General features: G+C 37.4%; 1 protein-coding gene across 3 annotated transcripts in view; it reads right to left on the bottom strand.

Moving 5' to 3' along the window:
• The window catches only part of PDS5B (PDS5 cohesin associated factor B), a 109,220-nt gene that overhangs the window by 62,510 nt on the left and 27,045 nt on the right, over positions 1–19,665 (bottom strand). For all 3 annotated transcript variants that reach the window (XM_061374428.1, XM_061374430.1, XM_061374429.1), the window contains exons 4-8: positions 16,893–16,979; positions 16,711–16,808; positions 15,522–15,648; positions 7,625–7,705; positions 5,369–5,509 (exon numbers count right to left, since the gene is read on the bottom strand). In XM_061374428.1, coding sequence (XP_061230412.1) covers positions 5,369–5,509; positions 7,625–7,705; positions 15,522–15,648; positions 16,711–16,808; positions 16,893–16,979 — 534 coding nt within the window. The remainder of the gene's footprint in view (positions 1–5,368; positions 5,510–7,624; positions 7,706–15,521; positions 15,649–16,710; positions 16,809–16,892; positions 16,980–19,665) is intronic.

The raw sequence follows: 19,665 nt of genomic DNA, 5'->3' as shown, positions 1-19,665 counted from the left end.
AGAAAATAGAAGGCAGATTAAGATGTTCATGGATCAAGACAGTAACATTTTAATAGGTAAAGGAAAAGCTGCATGCACAAGTAAAGCAAAGAGAGGAATTAATTCACTACACCCTACCAGTTCCTAGAAAGCAGAGTCTCAGAGTGTATAGTGCTTGCTTGGGAAGACAAACATTATGAGCACAAACATACCCCCCTTCCTCCACATTTTCCTGACCTTTTATTGCTGAGCACGTGTCACCTTTCAACCTCCTTCCCTGACTCAGCCTGCTTGTGGTGAGGAAGAAAGCCTTTACCTATGGAAGCACTATTCAGCAACAGCCAAATCATTAGTGTGACAATAACACCACTTTAGCCACAAATATGAAGTACAGTACCATACAGGATGTTACAAGGACAATTAACTCCATTCCAGTGAGACCCAAAAGGATAACTAGTATGTCCTCTTTGTTTGTGACACAGCAGCACATACCTGACTGCATTTCAATTCTGTCCAAACTACTAAAAAGATTCTTGTGATAAACAGGACAGAAAAAGTACCTAAGGGAGTAAAGCACACAAAAGTTGCACATTTCAGAGCACACCAGAGCTGCCAGTAACCTTTCATTCTTCAGCCAAGCCAACACATACAATTCTCACAGCAGTTAAAATCACCTGGCATCCTGACCAAACCGCATGGTCACTGGTTGCACCTAATGGCAAGGTGCTTGAACACTAGGTGGCCACATTGTTTAGATCCAAACCAGTAAATATGTGCAACAGTGTTACTGAGGCACCTATGTTCGCTCACAAACTCCATACTAAGTGTTTCTTAATCCCTCTATACATTGTCAAAAATATGGTCACTGACAAGACCATATGTATGTTTTCCCACACTCAAAGACAATCTTCCATAAGGCCCTGATCCCATAAAGAAAAACCAAGAGGCTTACTGCCATAAATAGTACGAGAGAAGTTCAAAGAGATGGAGAGGAAGAATCTGGATCCTGTCAGGTAATGAGTCACAGACACACAAATGTTTGTTCATGTGCTCAAACTCCTATCAGCCCAACCAACTGGAAGGCTCTGAAGATCGCTCACCTTGTTGTTGGGAGAAAAACACCACTTCATCTTCAAAACATGCCACAAAGAGTTTAAAAGCAAAAAAGTACAACATTATGTGGAAATCCTGGTTCACATGCAGAATACAGCTAGTAGGAAAGTTGGTGATACCAGGAAGTTTAGAGCAACAGGATCACTATCAGAGAAATGCCCAGCACTTACACTGTGAGACTGAGTACCCTAAAGTCAGGATGAAATATGAGAACAATCCCTGAAAGAACAAGTCAAAAATACCAAGACCTTTCAGCATCCTCCAAGAACAGGGGAAGGTCCTCAACATCAGAACAATCAAGACAAGCACCTTTTGGCTTTTTTCCCCTCCCCTTCACTTTAACTAGAATTTATGCAAATGAGCATGGCAGTCCTTGCAGTCACGAAACAGGAGTACATCCAACAGACTTGAGATTTCAGTCTGTTCTCAGACAGAAATCGATTAATCAATTAATTGATGTGAATGAGCATTTCGCTTTGGGTAGAAAAAGCATCACCGGAAATGCTTCCCTCAGTGTAAACAGACTCATCCCATTCAACAAACAGGATTCATCAGTAATCACAAGGATTTATCAGAAATCACAAGGCTCCAGGACCAGAACATGTGTCTCCTTGATGCATCTCAAGTAAAAAAGAAGATGGAAAAAATGAACCAAACTATATTTATCTTTAGGGGCTCAGTAACAGGAAGCAAAATATATATATATATCATTAGAACACATAGATATGAGTATTTCAAGGACAACCCTTTGAAGTCTTATCATATATTGTTATCAAATCATTATCATTCTTCCAGGAATTCCTATCTTCTCTTGTTTGGCTAGTAACTTCCCACTTTGTTGCCAAATGACAACCCAAAAAAGTGAAGAAATCTTTCTCAGGTTGTCAGTAATGAAGTTCTGCAATACTTGCTTTCAGAAACCCCACATCACATCATTCTTCTCTTATACAAAGGCCAAACTGTTATTTCCCAATTTATTTTGAAGTCCTGTGCTCTACTGAGCTGACCTCCATTGCTCTCTACATGACGGGGCCAATAAAAAAAAATAATTAATAGTTATTTAACATCTGTACAAAAGTAACCATTTATCATTCTCCACCGGCAAAAAGACTTTTCAGACAATGTCAAAAGAATTTTAAAAGAACAGCTCTTGGATAAAAAATGGCTCAAACTACAGCAAACAAAATAAAAATGTTTTAAGAAATTAACCCATTTCTTTTAAATTTCATTGAAATGATCAGAAGTACTGAGTTCTGGCCCACAGAACTTGCCAAGTTTGACCTGAACATTGTTTTCTTTTTTTTTTTTTTAAAGCATCCACTTTAAATTGAGCCAGACCACTTAGAATCTTGCTTGGATATGTCTACTATGAGTCTACTTCATCTGGCCAAATTTTTTTTTTTTTTAATTTACTGCTTTTGAAACCATTACAAAGAACATGCATGTTCCCAGGAAAACAGAGAGCAATTACTCCATTTGTCTTTGAAAAGCACAGATCAAATGTCCAACTTCCATATGTTCAAAGCATTCCAGATGAGATCTTTTGGATACATCTTCACTCCTCAAAACTGACAACTCCACAGTTGAAACAGCCAGAGCCTTCCTTTAACATCATCTACTTTAAGAGCAATACAAACCTCTTCAGCAGCAAAGTAGCAATATGAGATCCAGGAAATCAGTAACTGTCCCACTATCCCATAAGCTTTATTTGAGTATTTGCCCCAAAAAGTATTTGGCTTTTACAATCACACCTTTCTCTGATACAGCTCTTGGATATAATCTCACAGAGGGCTACAAAGATCTGAACGTGCACAAGTCCATGGGTCCTGATGAAATCCATCTGCGGGTTCTGAAGGAGCTGGCAAATGAAGTTGCTAAGCTACTGGCCATCATATTTGAAAAATCACAGCAGTCAGGTGAAGTTCCCGACGACTGGAAAAAGGGAAATATAACCCCAATTTTCAAGAAGGGGAAAATGGAAGACCCAGGTAACCACAGAACTGTCAGGCTCACCTCTGTGCCTGGCAAAATCTTGGAGCAGATTCTCCTGCAAGGCATGCTAAGGCACATGAAAATCAACAAGGTGCTTGGTGACAGCCAGCATGGCTTCACTAAGGGGAAATTCTTTCCTGTTAGGGTGGTGAGGCACTGGAATAGGTTGCCCAGGGAGGTTGTGAATGCTTCATCCCTGGCTAGGGATGGTTAGGTTGGACGAGGCCTCGGGTAATATGCTTTAGAGCGAGGTGTCCCTGCCCATGGCAGGGGGGTTGGAACTTGATGATCTTAAGGGTCTTTCCAACCCTAACTATTCTATGATTCTATAAATCCTGCCTAACCAATTTGGTGGCCTTCTATGATGGGGCTACAGAACTGATGGACAGCGGTAGAGCAGTTGATGTCATCTACCTGGACTTGTGTAAAGCGTTCGACACTGTCCCACACGACATCCTTGTCTCTAAATTGGAGAGACATCAATTTGATGGATGGACCACTCAGTGGATAAAGAACTGGCTGGATGGCCACACACAAAGAGTTGTGGTCAATGGCTCAATGTCCAGCTGGAGACCAGTAACGAGTGGTGTCCCTCAGGGATCAGTGTTGGGACCGGTCTTGCTCAACATCTTCGTTGCTGACATGGACAGTGGGATTGAGTGCGCCCTCAACTAGTTTGCCAATGACACCAAGCTGTGTGGTTTGGTTGATCCGCTGGAGGGAAGGAATGCCATCCAGGGGGACCTTGACACGCTTGTGAGGTGGGCTGATGCCAACCTCATGAAGTTTAATCATGACAAGTGCAAGGTCCTACACCTGGGTCAGAGCAATCCCGGGCACAGCTACAGGTTCGGGCTACTAAACTTTCTGATTCCAAGGGTAAAATAGGATACAAAAAAAGTTTAAAAGTGTGGAATGCAATAGTTAATGAAAGAGGAGGAAGACAATTCAAGAACCTGCAGTTTTTAAATGGAAGATGGAAAGGTTACTGCAATTGGGGGCGAGGGGAGAGGGAATCAAGGATGTGGCAGCAATTAGTATTAAATCTTCTGAATAACAGCTTTGTCTACAAAAGTTCTGTTTTTATTGGAGTGAGAATGATAATTGTTCACCATCTGCAAGAACAGAAATTAAAAGTTGCAAAGGTCTACTTTTAAGAATCAGACAAGAAACAGTAAATTGAATCCTTCTTTTGGAAATATGAATGAAAGGGTAAAACCATTAATACACAACCAGACCAACAAGTGTATTGTGCCTGCCAAGCAACACCAGTGAAAAAATAATAGGCATGGGGAGTTGGAATTAAATAATCTTAACTTCCTTAAACAACCCAAACCATTCTATGATTCTTTGAACAAGCCACTATGATAATGAATACTGCACTGAGAACAGAACAAAGGTTCTACAAACCTAAAATCTGTCCTCAATAATAAAAATACATGCAATTTTACAAGTGGCCTACCACACACTAGCCCTCAAGTTTAGTAACAGATCACTTTCAAACTTAGTAATACAAAACTAATCAAATACCCCACTTCCACAGAAACCCTGTGGAATGACAAAGAGAACAGAAGTACTGCAGAATAAAGGGAGTAAGAGCTGTTACATGAATTTCTTCCAAGTGATTGAGACACTCTGAAATGGTAGGAAGTCAAAAATAACTACTAAAAGAGATAGCTAGTACCAGCTATCTTTCAGACATAAGAAATAAGCCTGAAAATCATAAAAGTCTGCAGCAATGACTATAACACATTTATTGAGTCTAATGCTCTGTTTTCACATTTCACAGGCCTTCTACTTGAACAAAATTATCAGTACATCAGTTTCCACTAACATGGAGCCCATCTTTTCCCCTATTCTGAACAGATGTAGTTTCTCTGTGCAGCTAGCAGCATAAGGTACTTTCAATATACTGAAAGACCTTCACAATAAATAGTACAGTAAACCAAGGAACAACACAGGTCAGATTCTCAAGTCCTCAAAAAAAATCAAGTTACTGCTTGAAAGAAGCAAGGCAAAAAAAATATAAAAACCCGCACACCAACCAAAACCCAAACATATGCATACATGCACTGTAGGTTCATACATCTGAAGTTAAATTGTTCTTTTTGAGGGGTTTTATGAGTTTTCCTTTAAACAGTGCAAAGATATGTTTTACATATTAGTATCCATTTTATATACCAAATAATTTGATGAACTTTTCAATAAATAAAAAAAATATAAGAACCATTAGCAGTCAAAGCACACACATTTCAAATATACAGGAAGGACAAGAAGTGTTTACCTTAAGTTTAAATTCAAGCTGGGGTAAAACAGAAAGCAGGAGGTGACTGTCAATATTGTACAACTCCAGAATTAAGTCGAACACGTGCTCTGACAGGTCACTAATGGATGTTTTACCAAGCATGAGGACTTGATTGAAGAACTGGAAAATAAACCAGGGTATATACATCAATAACAAAGTGTATATACACTCTTCTAAATCCTATGCCTGCCTACTATAATTTCACCATGCACAGATCAGGATTCTGTAACAGAAATCTTCAGATATTGTCGTTTTGTATTCAGTATTACATGTAATGTAAAGTACACTAGAAGTTTGTTAAAATGCTTCATTTACCAGAGCAGGCCTACAATAATGTAAGAAACACAAATTTAGAGGAGTTCCAGTGCATCACGTCTTTTTATAATGTGACTATATTTAGAGTTATTTCACTATTGAGAACAATCACTTTAAAAGTATTGTAGCATTTAGTCAAAACAGGGCTGAATACAACTGTATTACACAGCTGACACGTTAAGGAGCTGTAAGTAAAAGCACAGGAATTAATAACTGGCTGTTCCAGAATTTATATTTACAAGCAGCATAATGCAGCTCTAAAGCCATTATTCTTTCATGGCAAACTTGACAGGTATGAGAGAAACTTCATACTTCTCATTAAAGAAAATATTTTCTAAAATCAAATATTAATTCCACACTCATTTCAACTATATCCTCTCATAATAGATGGGTAAGAAACAACTAAGGAGGAACTTACTACTCCTTACTCATAATGGGGAGGACGTAATTTGGAAAGTTTTTCCTCTCTTTGGGTTAAGACAAAACAAAAGCATGGCTAAACAAATGAAACTATTTCCACCTGCCACAGAGACAACAGAACACACTTAAATGGCACTTCAGTTTCCAAACCCCAAAATTGGTACAGATGAACATCATGACTCTTTGTATCTGATGAGGTTAATCATATCAGCAAAAAAACTAAAAACATGAAAGCTATCACTTTTTAAGGTTTTGAAGTGAACCCCAACGAGTGATATAAAAGAAAAAAAAGTCAACAGTTTCTAGCAATAATTACTAGAAATAACAAGTAAGTGCATTTTATTAGAGGTTAAAGAGTCCACACTGTCTTGCAGAAAAGTTTTCTGTATACAGTGTTGCCTGGAATACGTATATTCCTGGTTAAGAAACTAATTCTTGCTGTGCCTTTAATATACTTCAAGAAAGGAAGCAACTTTCAAAACAAAGACAGCAGGCAGCATAATATTTCCCACTTGTGGAAAACCAAGAACAGAAGACTGTATGTACATATTTTCCATAATAGGAATTCTTAGTGTACAGACTTCTTTAAAACCCGCAAAATGTCACCAAGTTTGTAATCTAATCTTGCAGCTAAACAACATTATAAAAACATTCCCATGTAGCAACACCTTCTCAAACGGCAGGTTTAACTAACAGGTTTGAAGAGTTTTCATGGAAGATTTTTTTTTTTTAATCTTAGAAGGTACCCACTTTGCAAGTACAAGTGTTAGAAGTCTGAAAGCAGTAAAATGCATTGAAAATTTTCTTTTGTTTTCAAACTCCTGAGGTTTTGGATAACTGCCACGAGACCTGCTAAATCTTTAACTACTTCTAAAACTCTTAATTACTTCTAAAAAAAAAGTAGTATTTTTTTTTCTATTGTGCAACCTAAGTTATAACATACTCCTGTCTAATCTTTACTTCCTCTCATCCCTCGTCTTTTGTGATGTCTGTGACATCTAGTCTCAACTGGGCTACGATCCTCAATCCACTTGCTGTTTTCTTCCTTAATATCTATTCTTAGATTCTGTTTCCTCTTCTTTTCCTGTGACAACAGCATTAAAATTCTGCTCTATCTTCACTTCTCTTAGCTTCTAAAATAGTCTCATCTCACTCAAAAGATAACATTGCCATAGGACCAATGTGTTTTATGTACTTTTTTCAGAACAATACAGGTAAGTACCATTGGTCTTCCAATCACATTAAGGACTGAAGTGCAAGGTCTCCCAAGGCAGCAGAAAGTAAACTAACCACTGCATTTCAGAAATCAAAATTAATACAGGCTTAGTAGTTTCAACATCATGAAGAATTAAACTCAAAGAGATAGGTTACAGTGCTTCATTAATACAACAATTCTCTCAAAGAGCAGCCCTATTTGACTATATGCAATTCATTCACTTTATATTACAGCTCAGTTAAAAAATGTATTGATTTCCATATTTGTTTGCAGTCTTCACTTACATTAGTAATGTATGGTTCAATGGCTTGTGCTGTCCTCTTTAGTAAAGCCTTTGCTAAATCGTAGGCTTGCTTGTTTAAATTCTAGAGGGAAAAGGGAAAAAAAAAGCAACAGAAGTTTTAAGCACATACATTAATCCTAAAAATAAATACAAGAATTTAAAGCTAATGTGTACTGGTAAGTCCATTAAAGGAATAGTTTTTTTTATACTTTCAGTAGTAAAGATAATACAGTAAAAAAAGCCTACTCCAAACAAAGCTTTGTAGGCTCCACTAATATTACTGAGAAAACTCTTTCCTGGAAAACTGGGGCTTACTTTTAATTCTCTGTTATTTATCTAAGCTTGAAACTCAGTGAAGTCAGGTCCTGCATTTTACTGTTCCTCCTTATCATCATCCCCGAAAACCAGGAAAGCAATATAAAGCAACACCAAGGCATTTACAGGCACCACAGAAGCAAGACTCTGGACAGGACTTTGGTAGAAAGTATGATTCTGTCCTTGCACCAAGCAGCCACCTTGATGATGATGAACAACCATCACAGCTTCTCCATGATATCTTGCAAAGATACTCAGGCTCTTTGACTGAGATAGCAAAGAAAAAGATATACCCAGAATTCTAATTCACAAGCAGAACAGAAAATACAAACCAACAAAACTAACAAACCAAAATAAAAAGCCACACAACTTTCCCAGCATTCCCTCCATTCCTATCCCTCCATTTGTCTATTTGGGTTATTGCTCTGTCACTGTTTCCTTCCTTTCCCTGCACACATGCTCCAAGCTCCAGTTGCTACATCCATTTTATTATGTCTAATCACAATTATTTTTCAAAAATTCAGAAGAAAATGAAACTCAGCCCTTGTGACACCCACTGCAGACTTGATTAACACACAGAAGAATGAAAGGAAATTCTTCAATATAAAAAATACATATAGTCTTTTAATAGCTAAACATCTCAGTAAAAATATAGTTCTCCCAATTTTATTAGTCTTTGCAATTCAAAAAACTCAGCATATTCCATTTACAAGACAACAGTATAAAGGGGCAGTTTGTAGTTGTTTTTAAAACATCTAATCCATAAAAGGAAAAAAACAAACACAAGATACATTGGACACTCAGGGTACTTCTTGGCCTGTGTATTCCTGGTTCTTTTTATCTATCTGAATGGAAAAGATGAGATTTGCAGACAGATGGAGAGTACTGTCTGCAATTTCAAAAACTGTACAGGAACTATAGGCTTCTTGATAGCAGTAGGAACAGACTACCATTTTCTGTTAATATAAAACAGAAGTCTTTGACTTGCTTACCAACAGAACAAAGTCAGGTGACTGAAGTCAAAAGACTACAAAGATTCACACCTGAAGCACCTATTTTACCCAGAGCCACTACAGAAGGGGAATAAAACCCAATTCTAGAAAGATACTCAAATGCTCACATAAAAATATTAACATCCTGTAATTTCCTCTTCCCTTTATCTAATCAAGATGCAAGGACCAACATTGGCAGCCTTTTTACAAATTTGTACAGCTGTTCCATGTCCCAGAAAAGACTGCAGCATTTGTTTTCTGTTATTTAGCTAGAACTGTGACTGTTCAGGAAATAAAAAGGCACAAAAATCCCTAACAAGGAACGTAGGCCACTTGCGATTCTTCTGATCCCTCCTGACTTCCACAGCTCACCTCCACCAAAATAAAGAAAGTAATTTTTACCCGGGTAAAAGTGAACTCTAGATCATGAGGAAGATCTGATTTAAGTATAAAACAAGTCCAAACACCAGACCTAGCACAGCAGAGCTCCAATAGGCAGATCTGGTTTGATTCTCATTAATTACAGTGTCAGCTTATATCTCTCACACACTTCATTTGAAAACTCTGTTTCCCAAGGTAAGAAGTATCTATTTGCAACCCAGAGTAACATATTAACATTATACTTCCCTCTATCTAAAGGAGCTGCAAAGGCAAAAAATACACACTTGATGACAGCCTGCAAAGGCAAGTTGGCTTTTTTTCATGCCTTATGTACTTCATTTAATTGTGCCAATAGCCAAAGTCCTCAAATGTCCAGAGGCTGAACTTTCTGAAAATAACAATACCAAAGTAGTCTTAAATGCGCACAAGAAAGTTTTCTTCTCCCTTTTCCGTTTCAGGATAAAAGCAGAAACAAGAAAAATTGCCACTGCCTTATTCAAAATTAAGCCAGGAGCAACCCAGACGATTATCAAATAGGTTCAAAGATCTTGTACAAAACATCAAACCTATCTTTCTGACTAATTTAATAGCCATAACTTTAAACTTTGCCTTAAGCAGAAATTTCATAAACAAATTTAACAAATTTCCTCCCTGTGTTTGTCTCAACTCTTCTATCATTATCCTCTCTTCAATCTTTCTATACATGTAGAAAAAAAATTTAAAAAAAGTATTTCAAGATTTTCTAATGCTTTCAGAAAGCTCTCATGACTGGGACAATAACGCTAATCAGGATGCCTCTAAGAGCCCACAAGCACCCAGCATGGATAAGCTTTTAAGAGTCCTGAATTAGGTAGAAACTGAGCCATCAGCTGGCAACAGTGTTTAAAGTAATCATTAGTAATTACTGCATTTTGAAGGTAAAAGCAGTAATAAGTATCAATTGGTAAGGACAAATCAAAGAACCACCTATGAAATGGCAGAATTCAAACCCTCTGCAAGAATGTTAATAAACAGGAGAGAACACTACTATTACTAACATTAATTTTTATGCTTAGAAGGCTTCCAAAAATAATATTTGAAGACAGACCATCTTTGTCAACCCTCAATTCTCTCCTTTGTCTCAATTCCTACCACAATTTTTGTGTATATATTGTTAGCATTGAAGGTTTTTTACACTTCTGTAAAACATTAAGTTTTCTCAACTCATTTTTCATACCTGTTCTCAAAAACGACTGACAAACTGCTACTGCAGAGACAAGAAGCAGTGGCAGCCTCTCTGAAAGCATGGCACAGATATTTTTATGTATATATAGACAGTGTTCTCCAGGACAGCCTGCCAGACAGCCAACTCAGTTGTACTAATAGAGTGGGGTTAGCCATGATGGAAATGCATACCCACTGATTCTTTTCAGTTACTTTTCTCTAGCTGCCTCTCAATTTCCAATTTAACACAACTCAAAGAAACTGAGTGAAATAATTTGTACTCAGCCTTTTAAACAAATAAATGAAAAGGTAACAGAAAACAAAAGTATGTCCCTTGTTTTTTCCTTCAGAATGGATAGCTTGCTAGCATCAAGCCAGTCCTTAAATTCATAGATTTAGTAGTAAAATAAAACATTGAGTCTGTATCTAGAGCAAATTTTCTTTAAGAAAAAAAAAAAACAAAAAACAAACAAAACAAAAAAACAAACCCCAAAACAACCAACAGAACAATGTACATTTAACATATTATTTTCTTGGCATTTGAAAAGGGTTTTCGATTTGTTTCTTATTACCAATGGCAAAGCACCAGAATCTGTACCCAGGACGACTTGACAAAACAGTTCTAACAGATTCTCTAGCTCTACTGGGATAGGAAACCAGCTTCTAAGGATGGCTGATAAAGGAAAAGCTCAGCTGAACTGTTGCCAAGACAGCACAATTATTAAGCAAGTTCCTGGTAGAGACAGTTGGAATTCAATTGTCGATATCACTTTTTTGAAGAGATAAGCATGCAAAGCATGTGGGACACGTTATGTGGGATTCTTCGGTGCACTCCTAAGGCTGAAAATGGAATACTCTGGGAAACACTCAAGGAAATAAAGTACAATTTGCCTTTTAACACACTGCACAAACAAAACTGTTTACAGGTGCTGCCATAAAGGGTTAATAATCTAAAAAGAATTAAAAGTAAAAGGAAAGCTATTAATTTCTCTTGCCTTTTCATATTCACTACCTCTCCTTTGCTTCTGGTCTTTTCTGGGGTTAGTTCACTATATATTTATTTCATTCCATGTTAATATAATCCTATCAAATGAATTTTAGTATAATTCACAAAAAAAGAAAAGAGAAACCACAAAAGGGAAAAAAGTAATTGAACATCACAAAAATTAAGAGTTGAGCAGATGATCAGTCAACTGAAGTTCGCTGTTTTAGTGATTTATCTGATACCTGCTGTACTCAAACAAGCCTGCTCCATCCCTGGCAGTGTTCAAAGCCAGGTTGGACAAGGCCTTGGGTGATATGGTTTAGAGCGAGGTGTCCCTGCCCATGGCAGGGGGTGTTGGAACTTGATGATCTTAAGGTCCTTTCCAACCCTAACTATTCTATGATTCTACTCTACTGTACCTGCAATATTAGCATCAGTCACCTTTATTCAGGTTTACATCAACATGGCTTTTATTCTGGACAAGTGAGATGCATGACAAATTCAAGTGAGCTAGAGCAGCTTAGACTACTTCAGTGACTACTAATTATAGTAGACAGAAGTTTGATGGTACATCATGCCCCCCTGAATCATTGCAGCTGTCCTGCTAACACCACTGCTTGTCAGACTTACTACTCAGAACTACTCAGTGACCACATGTGGCATCCCTCTTCAGAAAAACATTGATCTTGGTTTTAAGAGATAACAACTTTGAATTAACCTTCTCTAAATTGCTCTACAAGCTACTACAACTCTTAAATATATTCATATAATTTGTGCATCAATCTAATGATGAATTTCAGCTATCAGACTTCAGCATCCAGGATCTAAAATTAGAAAAGCTGTTTGAACCTTCTGTTCCCAATACACACTTATAGACTGCCCCTCTGATAAATTATAGAGATTAAACTCCTCAAGTCTTCCACCCACTGTTGGCCAATACAGCTCATTATACAACAAAACTCATACTACCTCTATCACTATTCTCCAGAATATAGTCATTCAATTCATAGGGGCACTCCACATTCCTTCAGACACACAGCCTTCATTCAGGCTGCATCAGAAATACACCACTTGCCCATGTCACTTGCTACAAAAAAAGCTGTCCTATCTATAGCAATCTCTCAATCTGATCATTTTCAAATCTTAGCTAGTAACAGATCTACACTTCTACACCATCATATGTATTCTTTTGGTCCCTGAGGAATCTGGCTAGATAAGGATTCCCTACTCACCATTACAACAGCTCTTGTCATTATGACATTTTTACAGAGCCAGACTGATTTTAGAATTTCCCTTGCCTGTACAGCTTAACAGCTAGGTCAGTTAAGACACAGTTCTGCTTTATGGTGGACCTTATCCTTAACTGCCTTGTAGTTTAGTGCTCAATGAACATGAGTGGAAAAATTGTCACTCTGAATTCATTACACTTTTCCAACATGACATCAGTAGCCACATAAAGTGGTTAGATGACTATGTAAGCTCTGAAATTTTAAATAAACACTATGAGAAGGTATTGAGATGAAACAAAACTATCAGAAGCTCCTATTAGTATGAAAATAGTTAAAAAATAATAAAACAAAGGTAAAAGTATGCAGAATATGGCCTGAAGTAACTATTTCAGTTAGGAAGTAAGCTATAATCTAGCATCCTTTGTCACTGACATGGACAGTGGGATTGAGTGCGCTCTCAGCAAGTTTGCCGATGACATCAAGCTGTGTGGTTCGGCTGGTAACGCTGGAGGGAAGGAATGCCATCCAGAGGGACCTTGACACACTTGTGAGGTGGGCTGATGCCAACCTCATGAAGTTTAACCATGACAAGTACGAGGTCCTACACCTGGGTCAGAGCAATCCCAGACACAGCTACAGGCTGGGCAGAGAAGAGATTCAGAGCAGCCCTGCAGAGAAGGACTTGGGGTTGTTGGTTGATGAGAAAATGAACATAAGCTGGCTTCAGTGTGCGCTTGCAGCCCAGAAAGCCAACCGTATCCTGGGCTGCATTAAAAGGAGTGTGACCAGCAGGTCAAAGGAGGTGATCCTGCCCCTCTACTCTGCTCTTGTGAGACCTCACCTGGAGTACTGTGTACAATTCTGGTATCCTCAACATAAAAAGGACGTGGAAGTGTTGGAACAAGTCCAGAGGAGGGCCACGAGGATGACCAGGGGACTGGAGCACCTCTGTATGAAGATGGGCTGAGAAAATTGGGGCTGTTCAGCCTGGAGAAGAGAAGGCTGTGTGGAGAGCTCACAGCAGCCTTCCAGTATCTGAAGGGGGCCAATAGGATGCTGGGGAGGGACTCTTCATTAGGGACTGTAGTGATAGGACAAGGGGTAGCGGGTTGAAACTTAAACAGGGGAAGTTTAGACTGGATATAAGGAAGAAGTTCTTTCCTGTTAGGGTGGCGAGGCACTGGAATAGGTTGCCCAGGGAGGTTGTGAATGCTCCATCCCTGGAGGTGCTCAAGGCCAGGTTGGACGAGGCCTTGGGTGATATGGTTTAGAGCGAGGTGTCCCTGCCCATGGCAGGGGGGTTGGAACTAGATGATCTTAAGGTCCTTTCCAACCCTAACTGTGCTATGATTCTATGATCCTTAGAGCCAAAGAGCCAGCCCGAATAGGAAGAGAAAATGCAAAACCCCAAACACCTTATTCTGTTAACATGTTCAGTTAGTAACATGAATCAAAAACAGCACAGTCAAATGAAGCTGAACACAGGTAACACAATGAAACAAGATACTTAACAACTGAGAAAATACAAACTATTTTGTGTAGTCTTGCTTCTGCTTCTTGCATCCCAAATCTTTACTTCCTAAATCTGAATTTTAGCAACACAAATCTCTTCCTGGTCTTGGCACAAAAGTATTAGAATCCTTGAAGAACACAGTTTAAAACATTTCCAGTGGAAAAAAAAGAAAAAAACACTGACCTATACTAAGCATTTATTCTTTCACTGTCAACAGACAAATAATTTATGTGCTGTTTATTTACTGAAATTGATGGCTAGTGGTAAAGCACACTATACTGCACAGCATGCTATAAACTTTTGAGGGCCTGTCATGAAAAATTCACTGTTTCTTCAGGTACATTACTGTTAAGAAAAAAAAAAAAGGCAAAAAGATGCAAAAATCTCACACTGAACCTTACTGTAATTCCTAAAAAGTTAAGTTAGCCCTTTCCTGAATGCACTTCAAAAAAAAAAAAAAAAAAAGAAAAGCTGTCAGATGACAGCCAGAACTGTTCAAAACCCAGCTAACATTTCCTAGGTAATTTCAAAATCCTTTTTTTTTTTGTCATACACAACTTACAAGTCTTCACCTATACCACAGCCCAAAAGATTCCAGTAGGATCCACTTAGTTTTCTCAGTGAGGAAGTCAAATGTTTAAACAGCAAGGAAATCTAAGCGTCACAACACATACACAGTTTGCAGATTTTCCTCAGTTCATCTTTTGGACACTGTTTCGGGGGTTTAAGACAACATTATTTGTTAAGGAAAGGCAATTATCACTTGGGTCTTCAGGCACCTCCACTTCTGAGCTTAGTTCTATGTCTGCATCAAAAACATTCCAATGTGCTTTCAGTAACACCAAGTCAGCATTTATGAAATATAATTGTGCCAACTACAAATCAGCAGTCAAAACTTCTTCCCCTCCCACTTAGGACAGCACATTAGTTTTAACTGCTGATACAGCACTACAGTAATTAAAAACTTTCCAAAGAATATATGTATCTTTCATAAAAAGTTCTGATGATATTGACCATATATAAAAGTGTATAAATTCATATGACATTAAAGCTTTCAGATTACTATGACCACTGATACTTTGGTTTATGGCAAGTGAATCAAAGCAATGAAACTACTGAATCGTTACTATTAAAAATCATTTGTTCACTAAAAAAGATCCAAGTAATAGGAATACATTTGCTATAGCTATTCTCACAAAGAAATGTGAATATCTGAACACATACATCCAATAAATAACAATTACAAAATAAATAAAAATTAAGACACTATTAAGTCTTACCTTGTGTGCTGGCACTAGATTAACTAACACTGTATCCAAAAGTTCCTGCGACACAGTATCTCCCTCACAAATGATAGAGCTCATTAGATCAACCATGTGCATGTGTACTTTTTGGTTATGACCATTGCTGAAATTAAAAACAAAATTCTTAGTGTACTATATATATAAAGTGCAATCTCCATGCAGTGTACTCCCTGTGGTGATGACAAACAACAAGGAATATTATAATCAAATCACAAATTTTCTTAGAGGTCAAAATATTCATTTTTCAGCTGCATATACCACTTTCCAAAACGTTCTTGAATCTCACACCCTCTTCATTTACTACTGCAGCATAAGAGTAGGAAGACTGTATCTGTCCGTACCATGAAAAGAAAGTGTTATTGTAACATCTCTCCCCTTTACTCAACATCCCAGAGTAAGTCCAGCAAAAGGCCACAAATATGATAAAAGGACTGAAGCAGCATTCATACAAGGTGAGGCTGAGAGTGCTGACCTTTTTTTAGCTTCAACCAGAGATGGCTTCAGGAGGAACTTATCATTATATTTGAATACCTGATGTTGGAAGTAAAGAAGATGGGGCAAGACTGTTCTCCACTAACAGGACAAGAGGCAATCAGCACAAGGTGAAATACAGAACATACCATTTAAACAGAAAAAAAGAGAAACTTTTAAAATGTATGGGTGATTGAGCACTAGAAGGTTGCCCAGAGAGGCCATGGAGTAGCACCCGTCCTTGGAGATGCTCATAACACAACTGGCTACAGTCCTGGACAACCTGCTCTAGCTGACCTGGTCTGTGTAAGGGGGGCAGACTGAACAATTTTTAGCTGTCCATTTCAGTGTCCACTATTTACTAACTCAAGTTTCTACAATAATAATAATTCTCCAAATTCTCTGTAATTGCATGTTACATCACACAATTTCAAGAACAGAATAAAATAAACGCAGTAAAAGACAATCAAAGTAAGTTTCTTTGGAAAAAAAGATTATTTGCAGTGTGTCTTTTTTAATTGAAACTTGCAAAACTGACAGCTTGTCACGTTTATATTTCTACCTTTAGTTAAACTGACTTACAAAACTAAGCTCATTACTGCTACAAGTCACACAACAAACTGAACACCCAGGTTAGAAACACCTGACCTCAACCATGCAGTAATATATTATAATTGGGGGTGACAATACTTACTTTATTACTGAAAACAGTGTTCTGTACAACTGTGTAAAAATCTCATTGCTGTCTTCTAATTCAAAGCATATGTTATAAGATTTGACCCAAGCTATGTTCTGTGTTGAATAGAGAAAAACAAAAGTAAATAGACAGTTAACTTGAAAACATAATTTAACAATGAAATAACTTAAGAAGCTTACCTCAAGCAAATAAAAATACCGATTAAACTGGGGGCTCTTTGTATCTTCTAAACCTTTAAGCTGCCTTGTTATGAACATAAATATATCCTGAAAAGAAAAAGGTTAGTTATTTAATCAATTGTAATGAAACTTACAAAATTAAAATAATTATCTTTTTAATTACTAGCATTATTCGTTACTACAAAATATGCAGCAACAACAGACACAAAGTCTGTTCACAGTCCAAAAGAAGATGATCAACAAAAACATCTTGGAAAATGTCAAGGAGTAATTTCAAAATGCTTCACGTTTCTTTAAAGGGTTGAGAAAGTGTTCTTATTCTTAAGGAAGCAGAAGTCTTTCTTTTCCAAACAAAATCACTCAACTTGACAAAAACAGAGCTGCAACTGGCTGACATGCTGTGGAAGTCAAAAGATTATTCAGAAGGACAATGAATTTTACACTTGTACTTTATACTGCAATAGGTTTCAGGAGAAGGGGGAGAAAGCAGTAGGCAACTTCAGCTTTTTTAACGAGTATTATTATACGTTTACATTGTACTGCTTATGCATTTCTCAGTCATCTGCTACTGACAAAGATCACATCTTTTGCAAAAAACAATAAACCAAATTGCTCCTCCTTCATTAACTTTCAGCACCAGAAGACTTCTTAAGAGCAAGTATTGCACAGAATAAATTCAAGAAGGTTATAAGGAACAAATAGTCAATTATGAACAGAATGGAACCACACAGGAAAGTATCTTTTTAAAATGCTTTTTACATTCAAATAATCAACAGCTGGAAATTCCTAAGTACTACATTGAATCAAAAGATTCAGAAGTACATACCACCAGAAACAGTATTTACAACCTCAAGTGAATCTGTAATATTTCAATCTAACAATCTAGGCCTATCTTTTGGAATTTATTTGATTTATAAAGTTGTCATAATAAACGCAAGAAAGCTTTACAGTTAACCGTGAAAAAAACCCACCCTATCCTAGAAAGCTTTTCTGTAACATTTTCCAAGGACCATTTCCCCTCACTCTCACAAGAATGAGACAGACAGAAGATGAGAACGAGGCTCCTTTTTTTTTTTTTTTTTTAAACACTACAACTACAAAATTAATCCTTAATAAATAAGCTGAGCACTTAATATGGGTCTAGGTAAAAAAAAAAAATATATAGGTTACATACAACATGATCTCTTAGCAAAAAAGCACAGCAAGCAAACCGTTCATAGATCTAGATACACTGGTGTTTGAATTTGGATCAAGATTGTGCTTTGAAGTTTAAATAAGGATGATCAGAAGAATCACTGTTTAGTTCACACTTCAGTTACAGAATACATCAACTATACCAAAAGACACAGTTCAAAGGATGCACCTATTAGACTCCAACCACTAGAGAGCATTCAGTCCACAGGAAAAAGTCAGTCTGGAGAATCCCACCCCCCTAAAACGCAGCGCCTCAACCACTACCAGGCCACCAGCCCTTCTGAAGATGAGTTCCATCATCTGAAAAACTGGCACACCAAAACATGCTATGAATTCAGCAAGACATACAAACCGAGTCTCAGTGAAGGATGATTCAAATAAAGAAGAAAGGGAGCATCTAAGAGAATATTCCATGCCAAATATAGCACTTACTTCATCTTAAAACTCATGCCCTAGGTATAATTATTCTGTTAAACTTTACTTGTACAGGTGAGTACCAATCAGTTCATTTAACAAAGTATCTTTACCTTTTATCCTGCAGCTCAATATACAACGCTTTTTACTGAATGCAATTCAAAGATCCTAGAGACCAAACTAATTTTCCTTATATAAAGTACTCATCACTGTATCGTATATCAATATATATATTAATGAATAGCCTACATGTACAATGTCTAGCAACTCAATGCTTCACAAATAATAATGGCATCATTTAAAAAAGTAATAACTTACCTATAATTTTGTTTATTTTCCTATTCCTCTTTTAAAAGTAGTAAGACCGAACTCAAAAGTACCCACTAATTTTTAGTATCTAGTGTAATACAACTCAAAGTTTTTCCCTTTTTTGAAGATAATATACTATTTGAACATGCACTTATAAATGCAAAACACGGATAAAGTAAACTTAGAGTGCAGCTAAGAAATTGCAACACTTTAACAAAGTGGACAATACGGTTTCACATCAGACTCCATAAAGCAAGTCCATATTAGAACCCAGACTCTAAAAACAAAAGTGCTTATACTTCAACTTTATGAATAACACTGAATGGGGTTTGTGTACTGCTGTCTTGATACCAATTAACCACACAACCGTTTCAGTAAGCATCAGAGCTATGGCTTTCGCCACAAAACATACTCAGTGGAGGTTCTGCTACTATATACACCCTTACACATCTCCATTTCAGCTGAGTCAGGCACACAGTCCATTTGTCAAAGTCATTTTCTTTGATATATAACCATGATTAGAGTATCTTCTCCTCTGTCCCATCCCCGTCCCCCCCCTGAAAATTAGATTTGGGCTCTAGGCTTTCCCTAGACTAAGAAAGACTTAAATGTTTCCATATCCCAGAAGAGCAATCCTGCTCCAATTCTGCTTTTAGCCTACCTGTGGCATTTTCCATCCGTGTTATCAAAGGGCTTACAACACTCAGCAAGGAATGTAAAATTTATATTGAGGATACCCCTAACAGGAAAATCTGAAATTCTGATCCCTTCTTTCAGCATCTCATACAATGCGCAAGTTACAAACAGATACGAAGAGTCTGAAGCAAGGGCAAAAACCTAAGTTTTCTTCTCTCAA

Source organism: Neopsephotus bourkii, unplaced genomic scaffold (genome assembly GCF_033783945.1).
Source record: "Neopsephotus bourkii isolate Nb327-2 ecotype Australia unplaced genomic scaffold, CSIRO-AGI_Nbou_v1 NB_1638, whole genome shotgun sequence".
NCBI classification, from domain to species: Eukaryota; Metazoa; Chordata; class Aves; order Psittaciformes; family Psittacidae; genus Neopsephotus; species Neopsephotus bourkii.
The sequence above is the reverse complement of the archived record's forward strand: the minus strand, read 5'-3'. Positions and strand labels throughout refer to the sequence as shown.